The sequence below is a fragment of the Elephantulus edwardii genome, unplaced genomic scaffold (genome assembly GCF_000299155.1).
Source record: "Elephantulus edwardii isolate Elephantulus edwardi_28Jun2011 unplaced genomic scaffold, EleEdw1.0 scaffold00056, whole genome shotgun sequence".
Taxonomy (NCBI): domain Eukaryota; kingdom Metazoa; phylum Chordata; class Mammalia; order Macroscelidea; family Macroscelididae; genus Elephantulus; species Elephantulus edwardii.
Window position 1 is genome coordinate 6,560,473 of NW_006399806.1, and position 15,348 is coordinate 6,575,820.

General features: G+C 38.2%; 1 protein-coding gene across 1 annotated transcript in view; it reads left to right on the forward strand.

The window, feature by feature from the left end:
- Positions 1 to 11,925: 11,925 nt before the first annotated feature.
- Positions 11,926 to 15,348, forward strand: part of MMP13 (matrix metallopeptidase 13 (collagenase 3)) — an 18,625-nt gene continuing 15,202 nt past the window's right edge. The window contains exons 1-4 of the mRNA XM_006887302.1: positions 11,926 to 12,045; positions 12,130 to 12,368; positions 13,366 to 13,514; positions 13,673 to 13,798. Coding sequence (XP_006887364.1) covers positions 11,926 to 12,045; positions 12,130 to 12,368; positions 13,366 to 13,514; positions 13,673 to 13,798 — 634 coding nt within the window. The remainder of the gene's footprint in view (positions 12,046 to 12,129; positions 12,369 to 13,365; positions 13,515 to 13,672; positions 13,799 to 15,348) is intronic.

Here is a 15,348-nt window from a genome sequence, read left to right on the forward strand (position 1 = left end):
TATATGTAAAATTAGTGTATTATGTATATGCACACATATATTATGTAAAGCACACATATATGTATGACTTTTCTGTGTATGTACATTTGGGAACCCTGGTAGCATATGGTTAATTACTCAGCTGCTAACCAAAAAATTAGTCACACTATGGGGCAAACATGTGACAGTCTGCTTCTATAAAGATTTACATCCTGGGACACCCTATAGGGGAGATTTTCTTAGTCTTAGGCTGCTATGAATGAAAATTGACTTGATAGCAATGGGTTTAGTTATCTTAAGAATCTAAGATAGTATGGCAATTTTAACTTCTGTGCTTCAATTTTTTAGACATAATATAACAAATAGGATAATGCTCTTTCTGAATACTACTTTACATTTTTTGTGTGTGTGAAGTACATATGCGTTCATCCTAGAGAAGGTGAAGCCAGACTTCTTGGAGGCAAGGATTCTGAAGTTCTGTCTGACATACTTTGGACATGTTGCAAGGCGGGATCAGTGTTTGGAGAGGGGTGTCACATCTGGGAGGGTGGAGGTACAGCGCAGCAGAGGAAGACCCTCGATGAGATGGATTGATTCCATTACTGGGGTAATGGGGATAGACATAAGAGACAATAAGATTGGCAAGGGTTAGAGCAGGTTTTAGGGCTGTTGTACATAGGGTCACTGTGAGTTTCAGGCCACTCGACGGCACTTAACAACAACAACAACAACAACAACAACAACAACAACAATGACAACAACAACAACATATGCTACAAAGAATTTACCATTTCAATTACCTTTGCATGAACAATTCAGTGGCATTGACTGTGCACAGCATGTTGTGCTGCCATAATGAAATTTTGCTTATTACTTTTATATTGGAAAATTTGAGATTTAAAAAGAGAAAATGACTTCTAGTTGAGTGAATTAATAGCAAGGTGAGGCTGCAGTGCTTAAAATATAGGCCCTCTGCTTTATTGGTAAAAGGTGAGAACTTGTTGACATAAGTAGTTGTCAATAGTTGACAATAGATGTCAATAGTGTGCTGTTAAAACCACTTAGACATATTTCCCACTTCTCTAGCTTATTTTCCTTCATATTATTCACTTCCAGCAGTCCAAATTTTTTCTCTTTTCAATGAAATCTGTCCAAAGATGAGCTCCAATGGTTTTGTTATTTCTGGTTGTTTTCTGTAATTTATACCATTTGTTTAAATCTGATAATTTTTTTCTTACAAAACACAATGAAAATTAAAGTTATTAAGAAGTAAACCTTGTTGTTGTTGTTGTTGTTGTTGTTGTTGTTGTTATGTGCCGTCGAGTTACCTACAACTCATAGTGGCCCTATATACCCTAAAATCTGCCTGTTCTGTGCCAATCTTACCATCTCCAACACACCTACCACCATTACCCCAGTCACTGAGTCAATCCATCTCATCGAGGGTCTTCCTCTGCTGCGCTGTTCCTCTGCTCTCCCAAGCATGATGTCCCTCTCCAAGGACTGGTCCCTCTTTGCAACATGTCCAAAGTATGTCAGTCAAAGCTTCAGAATCCTTGCCCCAAAAGAGCAACCGGCCTTCACGCTCTCCAGAACAAACCTGTTTGTTTTCCTAGGGGTCCATAGTATATTCAATACTCTAACACCACAGCTCAAAGGCATCAAATTCTCTTTCTATCATCCCTAGTCATTGTCCAGCTCTTTAATGCATAGCAAGTGATTGCAAAGACCATGGCATTTATCAGGCACATTCTAGTTTCCAGACTGACCTCTTTGCACTTCAGCACTTTAGAGAGGTCTCTAACCACAGACTTTCCCATCACAATACATCTTTTAATTTCCTGGCTGCTGGTGCCAAAAGTGTTGACTGTGGATCCAAGCAAACCAAAACTGTTAACAATCTCAATCTCTTCACCATCCATCAGAATGCTGCCAACTGGCCCAGTGGTGAGAATCTTTGTTTTCTTGATATTGAGTCTCAATCCATACTGAAGACTGTAGTCCCTGACCTTCAACAGCAAGTGCTTCAGGTCCTCCTGAGTCAGTTTCAGCAAGCAGATTTCATAATGCAGATTGCTGATGATTCTTCCTCCAATCATGCTGCCACATTTGTCCTCATAGAGCCCAGCCTCCTGGATAATCTGGTCTGCATAAAGATTGAAAAGGTACGGAGACAGGATACAGCCCTGGTGTACGCTCTTCCCAATTTTGAACCATGCAGTGTTTCCTTGCTCTGTTCTGATGACTGCCTCCAGGTCCAAGTACAGGTTTCACATCAGCACGATTAAGTGTTCTGGGATTCCCATTCTTCTCAGAGTCAGCCACAGTTTGTTATGATCCACACAGTCAAATGCCTTTGTGTAATCAATGAAACAATGATAGACATTCTTCTGGTACTCCTTGCTCTCAGCCAAGATCCATCTAACATTAGCTACAATATCCCTAGTAACACAGACCCGTCTAAACCCAGCCTGCACTTCTGATATTCTCTTTAGATGTACTGTTTCAGTCATTTTTGGATAATCTTCAGCAAAATCTTGCTTGCATGAGATATTAATGATACTGTTCGATAATTTCCACATTCTGTGGGATCACCTTTCTTTGGAATGGGAACAAATATAGATCTCTTCAAGTCAGTTGTTCTCCAGATTTCTTGGCACAAGTAAACCTAGGAAATGAAAGTTCGACTTTCAGATGTTCTACTGCAATAACAGCTAAACGAATTTCACTATTTTCCCCCTTGAAGATTCTACCTATTTCTTCCGTGGAGTAATGCAGTATGAATATAGTGTCTCTGAAGAGCATGTAATACAGATGTTCAAAATAAATGATCTTCTAAACTGCTGAACTTGAATTTTGAAAATAGATCATTGAAAAGACTTCCTCTGTGCTTTGTCTCAGACCTACAGATTTGTGTTATTATGGTTGATTGAACATAGTGCGTTGGGTGGGGCACTCTTCTCCTTTATTCTAGTGTATAAATAGGGTTAAGTTCTTAGAATATAAATTTCTCATTATCTTAGCAAAATTTTAGAATTAATTTCATATGAAATCAGAAACTAGAACAAAATACCCATTACAATAGTTACAAAATTGTTGCCTCACACACAAAGTCAAATCAGGTACATTTAAGAAAAAATGATACCATTATGTGCCACTATTAACACCGTTAATTTAGGACACTTAATTGAACCCTAAGAACACTGATTTTAGAATTCTTTGACTTACAGAATGCTAGTAATTTAACTGAAATAAAATATCCAATTGTTCATATTATTGTGAATCTGGAATCATCCAATGCTTTATTAAATGACTATTCATGGATATTATCGGTTCTCTTTTGTTTTGAACACAGAAATCAATGATGACATGTGTTTTAAACTGGTAACAAATTCTACACTTGATCTTTGCCAAATGGCTGAGAAGTGATGATGATATGTTTTTTAAAAAGACTCCATTGCTTATTTCTGAATAAGTACTAGATAGACACACCTAATTTAGTACACACAGTTGTTTGTTCCTTCTATAGGTTTTCAAGTTTACCAGTGATTTGGTAGACCAGTCTGATAATTTGTAAATACTTCATTATGTTAAGGATGGTATTTGAAACCACAAACCATTTTACTGATGGTAATCAGGAAGCCTGACTTTCATCTTAACAATTAACTTGAGATAAAGACTTGTGTTGACAAGCAGTTTGCCAACAATTTTATGGCATGATGACACACACCTTGTTCACAAATCATAATCACTTCTTTGTGAACAATAGCCTATAGGCAAGCAGTGTGATTGTTTTCTTAAGGAATCAAAATTTATCTTAATTTTCTAGGAAATTTAAATGTATCCTTAATAAGAAAATAACAGAAGACATGGCATCACTTTCTAATGAACCTTCTTGTAGATTTCAGTTTTTAAAATAAAAAACTGTTTATGTTCTTAAGTGGAATGAGCAACTAATAAATTACCAATGCTGTTTGATAATTAACAATCTTTTTAAAGGAGAAAAACTGTGATATTTGTTTATAATCCTTCCTAATTAATTTGTGGGGGAGGAAGAGGTAATATAACTTTCCTAAAGAAAGGGCTGCTAGAGGTTGCTTTGATCTGTTTCCATAGTGACTATATCAGTGTCCTTATTGGGTTGATAATTTTGAAAGCTTCTTTTATTATAAAGTGATAATATTTCTACTAATACTCACACTTATTGCCTTCAAGTAAAAACTGACTCATAGCTGACCCTCAGTTGGATTTTCAAATCTCAGGGAGATTGCCCATCTTTCTTTCTCCCTTGGAGCTTCTGGTTGATTTAAACCACTAGAAAGATAAACTTTATTCCAACTACTTTGGGCATGGCTTAGCGGTGAGAAGTTGTGATGCAATCCCCAAGGCACATAGTTCAAATCCCACCAGCTTCTCTATGGGAGAAGGACAGTCCATCTCCTTCCATGCAATTAACTGCCTGTGAAAACCGGCCAGAGGACAGACAATGTCTTTGGGTTAACAGTGTGACACCTTCTGTACTACGTTAGCAAAGTTCCCTATCATTTCTACAAACATATGAAGATCTGCACATTTTTTTGATTCCTTTCCCACTACTTTTTCAAATGTTGAATAAAATGTCATAAGCTTCTAAGCTTCTTCAAAGACTATCTATCACCTAATGAGAGTTTAAAGGATTAAGAAAAATGATTGATAAATTAAAAAATGCCTTTTAACAAACAGATTTCTAGAGCTTACATTGTTGCTCTGTCAAATTCTTGAATCAATTTTCGTTCAAGCAAAGTTAAATGTTACTGCATCGCTGTTGTTTTAATTAGGTGCACTCAAGTGTCCTAGCCTGTGCCATCTTCATTATCTCTGACTTCAGCCCATTGTTGCAGTCACTGTGTCAATCCATCTAGTTTAGGGTCTTCCTCTCTTTTGCTGACCCTCCACCTTTCCAAGTATTATGTACTTTGAAAGGAATAGCCTTTTCTAACAACATGTCCAAAGTAACTGAGATGAAGCTTCCCCATCTTTTCATCTAAAGAGCACTCTGGCTGCACCTTCTCTAAGACATATATATTTGTTCTTTCAATAGTCCATAAAATATTCAGTACTCTTCTCTAACACCACAGCTCCAAGACATCAGCATTACTTCTGCCATCTAATTTATTGTCCAGATTTCAGTTATATAGCAAGCAATTGAAAAGATCATGGCCTGAGTCAGTGCGTCTTAGTCTTCAAGCTCGCATTATTATTCCCCAGTAATTTTGAGAAATCTCTGACTACAGATTTTCCTAATGCATTGCTGGTACCGAAGATATTGATTGTGGATCCATGTAACTGAAATAGTTGACAAAGTCAATCCTTTCTCCAGGATGTTGTATATAGGTTCAGTGGTGAGGATTTTTATTTTCTTGATATTGGTAAGTAATCCGTGATGAAGGCTGTAGTCTTTGCTCTTCTCTAACAAGTGCTTCAAGTCTTCTTCACTTTCAGCAAGCAAGGTTGTGTCATCTGTGTAACACAGGTTGTTGATGAGTCTTGCTCCAGTCCTGATGCCACATTCTATTTCACAGAATCCAGCTTCTCAAGTGATTGAGTTAGTGTACAAATTCAATAGGTATGTAAAAGGATACCTCCCTCCAATGCAGATCTTTCTTAATTTTAACCCATTCAGTACTCCTTTGTATTGTTCAGACAATGGCTGCTTAGTCTAGGTATAGATTTTGTATAAGCACAATTAAGTGTTCTGAGATTTCTATTCCTCTCAAAGTTAGTCTGTAATTTGTTATGATCAACTCAGTCAAATGCCTTTGTATAGACAGTAAAACATGAAAATTTTGTTTTCAGCCAGGATTCATCTGACATCAGCATTATCCTTGGTGCCATGACCTTTCCTAAATGCAGCTTCTGTCAGTTCTCTGTCAATGTACTGTTCTAGCTGGATGATCTTCAGAAATATTTCACTTGCATGTGATATTAATGATATTACTCAATAGTTTCCACCTTTTTTTGGATCACCATTCTTGAGAATGGGAACAAATAGAGAGCTTTTACTGTTAGTCTGTCAGGCAGCTGTCCTCCAAATTTCCTTGCATATACTGGTGAACATAAACAGGGCTGCATATTTTAGTTGAAACATGTTTATTAGTATAACATCGATCACTGGAGACTTATTTTTGCCAACATATTCAGTAGAGTTTAAATATCTTCCTTCATTCATATTAGCTATTCATCATGTGGTACTTCCAGAAATATTTCAATGTCAGTCAAGTCTTTATGGAAAATGACTCCCTATTCCTCCCATCTTCTTTTAATGCATCCTGGACCAGTCAAGATTTTGCCTGTAGCATCCCTAAATATTGCAACTCTAGACTTGAATTTGTTTGCAGTTCTTTCAGCTTGGACATGGCAAGCATATTCTTTCCTTTTGCTTCTCCAGCTCCAGCTCTCTGCACATTCCATTACAATACTTTGCTTTGTCTTCTTTATTGTTATTATTTCATACTGATTTACTTACAAAGTTAGTATACGTTGGTTTTCACACCAGATCTTTTTTTCTTTCCTTTATCCACCCCTCCCTCCACATATCAAATTGAGTGGTCCTATGATTGAGGCCCCTTCCCTGACACATGCTCACCCCTCTGCTCCCCACTCCGCTCCTTGGATCCTTGTACTCGTTCTACAATAATGGTCTTATACAGTATTTGTCTTTATGAGACTGAGTTAATTCACTTAGCTTAATGCTCTCAAGTCCCTCCCAGGTAATAATTTACAAAATCATTGCTCCTGTGTGCTGTGTACTATTCCATCATGTAAATGTACCAAAGTTTCTTAATGCATTTAGTTGTTGTTGGATATTTGGCTGTTTCCAAATTCTTATGAAGGTGGTTAATGCTGCTATGAACATTGGTAAACAGATCTCCATTTGTGCCTCAGTTCTCATTTTCTCAAGGTATATTCCAAGCAGTGGAAGAGCTGGGTCATGGAATTTCTATGTTCAGCTTTTTGAGGAAGTGCCAAACTGCCTTCCAGAGTGGTTGTATCATTCAGCTGTCCTTTGGAATCTTCTGTTCAGCTCTTTTTCTTCAAAATCCCTTCCATCTGTTTTGGCCTCTTAATGCTTTAGTGCAATTTTTTAGAGTGTCTTTTGACATCTGTTTACATTTTCTCTTTTATCTCTGTCTTTATAATGATCTTTTTCTCTCTTCATGGATGGTATCCGTTATGTCATCCCACAATTCATCTGGGCCTTGATCTAGGATCCAGTACCCCAGCCTTAAACAGGGATCTGGCATGTGGAAGACAGCCAAACAGGCTTGCTCTCAATTGGAGGTGGGCCTTGTGCTGCACACTGGCACCAAAGATCCAGCTGAGCCATTGCTATGCCATAATACTCTCATCCAGAACACTACCCACCGTGCCAGCCACAGGCCTCAGCTGGAAGACTCAAGCACCCACCCAACACTCCATTCGACCTTGCTTCTAGAGGCCTCAGCTGTGCTCTGCATTATGATATTTGTATGTCTGATTTGATGTTAGAAGTATAACACTTACTTGTCGGTTTACTGTTTGGGGAATCATTTGCATGCTGTCCTCTGGTAGCCTACTAATAAGAAGTAACATTGAAATACCAAAGTCACATGGTTCAAATCACCAACTTCTTCCACAGGAGAAGGATGGGCAAACCTCTTCCATGAGATTTACTACCTCTGAAAACCTGCTAGAGGGTCAGATATGAGTCAATTCTAACTCAGTGACACACAACAGTAACAGATCAACAGGATACAAAATGATAGAAGGAGAAAAGATTGAAGTTGTCAAAGATTTTACTTTACTTTGGAGAAAATGTTGAAGTTAGAGATTTCATTTTACTTGGATTCATAACCAATACCCATGAGACAATGGTCCAGAATAAGAGGTACATTGTAAAGAGGACTGAGGGAGGGGTGGAGAAAGGGAGGAAGGAGAAAGAGGAAGGGAAAAGGGGGGAAAGGAGAAATTGTGCAAAAATGAATAAATATTGAAATTAAAAAAAGAAAGTGAACTGGAGGAAGGGGAAGGGATGAGGAGGGAGGAAAATGTGCAAAAGTGAATGAATGAAAATCCAAATTTTCTGTAAACTTTTATTAAAATCATAATTAAAATAAACAAAAGGAAATTGAAAGGCCTGTTGCATTGAACAAACCTGTTGTCAAGGATCTCTGCAAAGTACTAAAGAGGAAGGATTTCTATATAAAAACGAAGGTGTTCCTAATCCAAGCCATGATATTGTCAATTTCTTTGCATGTATGTTAAAGTTGGACAATGAACAAGGAACACCAAAGAATTGATACCTTTGAATTATGATGTTTGTGAATAATAGCACTTATCTCAAGGACTGGCAAAAGAACAAACTAATCTGTGTTGGTGGAACTACAAATAGGATACTTTTTAGAGGTGAGGATGGTGAAACTTTGTCTTCACATGCTTTGGGCATGTTATCAGGAAGGACCAGTCCTTTGAAAAAAGGTGTCATACTGGGAAAAGCAGAAGGTCAGAGAATAAAAGGAAGGTCTTTAAAAAGATAGATTGACAGAATGACCACAACAGTGGGTTTGAACATGGCAGAGCTCATGAAGACGGTGCAGGATAGGACAGGCTTCCATCTGTTGCTCATTGGGTGGCTATGAGTGAGTTGTAATGGAGTTTACAGCATCTAACAAAACAAGACATGGATATATCAAATGGATAGGCTCAATGAAAAGAAGTGTGGCATCAGGATTTGAAGTAGACTCATCAACAATCTGTGTTATGCAGATGACACAACCCTGCTTGCTGAAACTGAGGAGGATCTGAAGTGCTTGCTGCAGAAGGTCAAGGACTATAAAATCTTCAATATGGATTGAAGCTCAACACCAAGAAAGCCAAGATTTTTACTACTGTGCTAACTGGCAGCATTCTGATGGATGGTGAAGAGATTGAGATTGTTGTCAGCTTCAGCTTGCTTGGATCCACAAACAACACTCTTAACACCAGTAGCCAGGAAATGAAAAGATGTATTGCATTGGGAAAGCCTGCTGTCAGAGACCTCTCTAAAGTACTGAAGAGCAATGATGTCAGTCTGAAGACTAAGGTGCGCCTAATACAGGCCATGGTCTTTGCAATTACTTGCTATGCATCAGAGAGCTGAACAATGACTAGGGAAGATAGAAGGAGAATTGATGCCTTTGAGCTATGGTGCTGGAGAAGAGTACTGAATATACCATGGACTACGAGGAGAACAAAGAAGTTTGTCCTGGAGATAGTGAAGCCAGGCAGCTCCTTGGAGGCTAGGATTCTGAAGCTTCATCTGACATATTTTGGACATGTTGCAAAGTGGGATCAGTCCTTGGAGAGGGATGTCATGCTTGTGAGGGTGGAGGGACAATGCAGGAGAGGAAGGCCTTCAATGAGATGGATTAATTCAGTCATTGGGGTAATGGGGCTAGGTATGTTGGAGACAAAAAGATTGGCAAGGGATAGAACATGGTTTAGGGCTGTTGTACATAGGGTCACTATGAGTCACAGGTGACTAACAGTACATAAAAATAATAACATAGGTATATACAGTATTGGATGGTAGTTAAGAACAAAATACATGGGTTCAAATCCATTTATTAACTATATGGCCTTAATCAAACTTGATTAATTTCTCTGTGCCTCTTTAAAATGGAAAGTAAATCTTATATTGTTGTTGTTGTGTACTATCAAGTTCAAACTGACCAATAGTTGATCCTCTAGCAGATTTTCAGAGGCAGTAATTGTACAGGAGGAGATTGTCCATCCTTCTCATGCAGAGCAGCTAATGGATTCGAGCTTCATGCTTTTGGTATTGCAGCCTAGCTTCTTGCCACTAGGCCACTCTTTAAAAAGTAGCTGTAAGAACTAAATTATTTTCAAACCCAACACTGTAATCATTCAATACATGTTAGCCATTACAGTTGTATTTCTATGTAATTCTTATGCCTTTGCCTGGCTCTGTGATGGATTTGTGCAAAACTTTACAGTGCTTGAGATGTCAAGTCAGTGTTTTAAAATTTCAACCACATGAATTAGTGCTATGGATGTCCTATCATGTCACATTGCCAGCAACTTTGGTTCTAGGACAATTCCACAGCATTTAAGAAAATGAGATTTCCTTCTGTGATTGTTTAGAGACAAATTTAGAACTCGTGAAATTATAAAGACGGGCATTTTCGTCATGTAGAGGTTTCTCTTTAGAAGAATGTTGTTGTTGTTGTTGTTATGTGCCATCGAGTCTTTTGTGACTCATAGCGATCCTATATACAAGAGCTCTAAACGCTGTTCTATCCTGTGCCAACCTTGCCATCACAGACACACTCATTCCCACCACTCCACTCACAGAATATATCCATCTCATCAAGGGTCTTCATCTCCTGCGCCATTCCTCCACTCTCCCAAACATGATGTCCCTCTGCAAGGACCAGTCCCTCCTTGCAACATGTCCAAAGTGTGTCAGACGAAGCTTCAGAATCCTTGACTCCAAGGAGCATTCTGGCTTCACCTTCTCCAGGACAAACCTGTTTGTTCTCATACCAGTCCATGGTATATTCAATACTCTTCTCCAGCTCCACAACTCAAAGGCATCAATTCTCTTTCTATCAACATATATATTGATATGGGATGGAGCGGGTGGAAGTAGCTACTTCCCTGTCAACTCAAATTCAACTTATTACCAGTGAGTCAGAACACGTGGAGTTTTCCTTTCAATATGACTTTCCTGGCCATAGTTTGACTTTGCCATGTAGAAGGGTAGAAATATGTGAATGAGGCATGTTAGCCTATCTACAAAAGAATGGCTGTCTACCAATCCACAAGGGGATTGACTAGTCTCACCATTAAATTGAGCAATCCTGCAGCAGAAAAATTAGACCTTCATCACTGGAGGTGAAGAACAATAAAGAAGAGAATTTAAAACACCCTTTGGGGCCAGAAATTCTTGCTCCATCTACACCTACAGCTGCAGCAGTCATAGCTGAAAGAGAGGACCAAACAGACCTGACATGATATGGAGTTAACCACTACTCACCCTAGAGACAGAAGCAGAGCTTTGCCCAAATTTGTTGGAAAATTTGGGGAGGGGCTCCAGGATTTCAGGAGCCAATATTGGCAGATTGAGAACTTTGTAACACTGGCCTGCAGCAGTGAGACTCAAAGCTGAGGTGCTTGTTTGCACATTTGAGAAGCTGTCCTGTCTATACACTGATACTCATCTGGATTATAACCTTTTGACTTCTTCAAAATGGCTCTGTGTGATCTATGAGCTATTGCATTACATTTTGGACCCAATAAAACACTAAGATTGGTGTTGAGATGAGTAGAAAGAGATAAGGGAGTATGGGGGACATGCTTCACCTCATGGGAAATTGGTTTTGTCTTATTTAAACTATTTATGGAGACAGTTCCCTTTGTGAAACTAATAAAGGTCAGATATGGCCATCCCCACAAGGCCCTTGCTCTTTTTACAGAACTGACTCCTAGCTGGCCCTCAAGGAGGTTTTCAGAGATTTTAGAGAGATTGAGAGGCTTCAAAGGCACAGAAGGAGATTGCCTATCTCTTTCTGCCTGGGAGCAGCTGGTGGATTCAAATTACCTGCTTTATTAGCAATGCAACTTCTCATCCTCTAGGCTACCAGAGATCCCTTTATGGAAGAAAAATAACTGTGTGAATACACTGAAACTGCTATTTCATAAGATGGGTTTTGGGATACTATAAAATCAGAGATGTTTTCCCATATTTTATTTCCTTCCAATTGGACCCAAACCACATTTGGTGGGGGAGGAGAAAAGCAGCCATGCCTGCATGTTTATCTAGCTAACTAGAAGGTTACAGCATTAGTGATGACTCAAGGGTTCGGGGTCTATAAAAGGAAAGGTACTTGTGAGTGAAAGACAGCAGACCCCAGACATACATCCAAGATGTATCCAGGTGTCCTGATTGCCTTTATCTTCTTGAGCTGGACCCATTGTTGGTCTCTGCCTCTGCCTAATTATGACAAGGAAGAGGATATGTCTGAGGAAGATGTCCAGTTTTCAGAGGTAGAGTATCTTGCCAGTCTGTATGATGTACATTTTATAAATGTCCTCTTCTTTTAAAACAAATATTTGGGTTTTTTTCCTTAGGACTACCTAAACTTACATTATTATCCTGAGAGTCCTACTAGACTCCTGAAAAAGACAGCACAAACCTCTGAGGTTGATAGACTTCGAGAAATGCAGTCTTTTTTTGGCTTAAAAGTAACTGGAAAACTGGATGCCGAGACTATGGATATGAAGACACCAAGATGTGGAGTCCCTGATGTCGGTGCTTACAATTTGTATCCTGATAATCTCAAGTGGTCTAAAATGAATTTAACCTACAGGTAAGCTCTGCAGTTGTTGTGAACTGTTAAGTCAGAACCAAATAATAGCTGACAAATCAAAGTTCCAGTGTGTATTCAGAGGCTTCAAATTGCACTGGAGACTGGCCATTTTTCTCCTCTGAAGCAGTTGATGGATTTGAACTGCCTACTTTTGAGTTGGCAATGCTAACCATTAAGCTACCTTTAAGATTCGCTAGCTTTAAAAGTAAGTACTAAATGTTAATTTTTAATCACAAGCTATTATTGATAGAGCAATTATGATTTTGTTAAGGCCTTAAATATTTAACTGGAAATTAAGTCCAGTTTATACTGTTGATGAGATTGACTCATAATATCTTTTATGGCTAAATGGGTTCAGCAATATTTTTTTAATGGAAATCTCAAAGTGCTTCTTTTAGAAATGGAATAAAAATAAACTAAAAAAAAATTCAAATGTGGCCCATCAAGTGTACTTATTACAAAAACACTAACAAGGAAGAATTTAATTATTTTTCTTTCTAGGAAATTTCTGTAGGAAATCTATTAACTGGCCTGTATCAGTACAATTCCAAAATGTTTGGGTGACAAAATAAGCTTTATTGCACATATGAATATTTAAAATTTTAGATGCCAAGTTTTAAGAGATTTGGAGATAGTCGAATGCTTTATTGGGTTCATCACTCCAGAGTGTAATATATTACACTAGATGATGGTGCAGATGAAAGGTTCAAAGTTTGAATGCACATGGGGGCTTCTTAGAGGAAAGGTCTTGCATCTACTTCCACCATTTCAATCACTGAAAACTCTGTAGCATAGCTCTCTCTATATTGATATTCATGCCATAGGTCAATATCAGTTCAAAGCAACTTTTAAATGTATAATTAACAAATTCCTTGAAATTATGTTCTCTAATAGGATTTATAAGACACTACTGTATTTTGAGTTGAAAAATAAGATCAAAAAAGTAAAAATAGCTTTCACCTTCCAAAATGTAATAGAAACATTCTCTCTTGAATAGAATTGAGAATTATACCCCTGATCTGAGGCCTTTTGAAGTTAACAAAGCTATCGCAAGAGCCTTCAAAGTTTGGTCTGATGTGACACCTTTGACTTTTACCAGACTTCGTGAGGGCACTGCTGATATCATGATCGCTTTTATAAGTCGAGGTAATAGAGAAAAACAATAATTTGTAAACATTTTTATATTTCCACCTTTAATTGCTTTCATTTTTATTCTATTCTCAGTCACTCATTACAGTGGTCAACAAATTTCCCAAAGAACTGATAGGTATATTTAGATTCCTAACTCTTGTTTTTATGTCTAGTACATGGTGACATCTACCCATTTGAGGGACCTGATGGTCTGCTGGCTCATGCTTTTGCTCCTGGGCCAGATTCTGGAGGAGATATCTATTTTGATGATGAGGAAACCTGGACAAGTACTTCCAAAGGTAATACCTTTTGTAATGTTATAATTCATGGGTTATTGGATTCTATTGAATACTGAAAGCTCTAGTAAGAAAGAAGGAAGCAGATAAGCAAATTATGTTTAGTATTTGCTTATATTGTCTAACATAATTTTCAAAAGTTTCTATTTCTATTTATGAATACAGTTTCTCTACAGGTGGCATTTGTAGAAATCAATGTGAAACATAAAAAAGAAACAAAAATATATTTAATTTGTGATAGTAGCCTAGCTAATCTTGAATAGGGTAAAAATGTGCTGTTAGTCTACTTGAGTATTGTTACTGTGAATACTTTTGGACATGTTAATGAGGTATACTCTACTGTCTATTACAAATACCTATCTAAAAACTTCCAAGGCTGTATATATGGTTCACAGAGGTCTTAAAGGTGAATCAAAATTGCTTTATCATTGGTAGAAATATTAATGTCACAGCTTCAATTAAGTATTTGAGCTTTATTATATAAGTTATTGTTTTAGATTTATTTTGTTTTTTGACAAACATCATTTTGACAAATGAGGGTAGTTTTGTATTCTAAAAAGCAAAGGATACATCAAATGAAGGTTACATTTATATAAGCAAAATGAACAGCACTGAGTGAATTTAGCATTGAATAAAGTTGGGTCTTCAAGACTTAAAAAGAATTGAGAGTATTAATTTAAAAAGACAAACCAAATAAATTTTTACCACTAGAGAGTTGGAGTTGTAATGACTCTTAGTCATTATGTTGTTGTTGTTATGTGCCATCGAGTCGCTTGCGACTCATAACGACCCTATGTACAATAGCCCTAAACCCTGCTCTATCCTGTGCCAATTGCACTGCCTCTGACACACCCATCCCGATTACCCCAGTCACTGCATCAATCCACCTCATAGAGGGTCTTCCCCTCTTGCGCCGTCCCTCCACCCTCCTAAGCATGATGTCCCTCTCTCCAAGGACCTGTCCCTCCTTACAACATGTCCAAATGAAGCCCAAGTATCCTTGCCTCTAAGGAGCAGCCTGGTTTAACCCTCTCCAGGATGAATTTGTTTGTTTTCTTGGCAGTCTAGGGTACATTCAATACTCTTCTCCAGCACCACAGCTCAAAGGCATCAATTTTACTTCTATCCTCCCTAGTCTTTGTCCAACTCTCTGATGCATAACAAGTGATTGCAAAGACCACAGCTTGTATCAGATGCACCTTAGAATCCAGAGTGACACCATTGCTCTTCAGTACCCTAGAAGGTCCCTAATAGCAGATTTTCCCATCAAAATATGTTTTCTGATTTCCTGGCTGATAGTGCCAAGAGTGTTGACCGTGGAGCCAAGCAAACTAAAGTTGTGAACAATCTCAATCTCTTTGGCATCCATCCTGCTGCTGCCAATTGGTCCAGTGGTAAGAATCTTTGTCTCCTTGACATTGAGCCTCAATCCATATTGAAGGCTGCAGTCCTTGACCCTCTCCATCAAGTGCATCAGATCTTCCTCAGTTTCGGTAAGCAGGGTTGTGTCATCTGCATAATGCAGATTGTAATAGATCTTCCACCAATCCTGA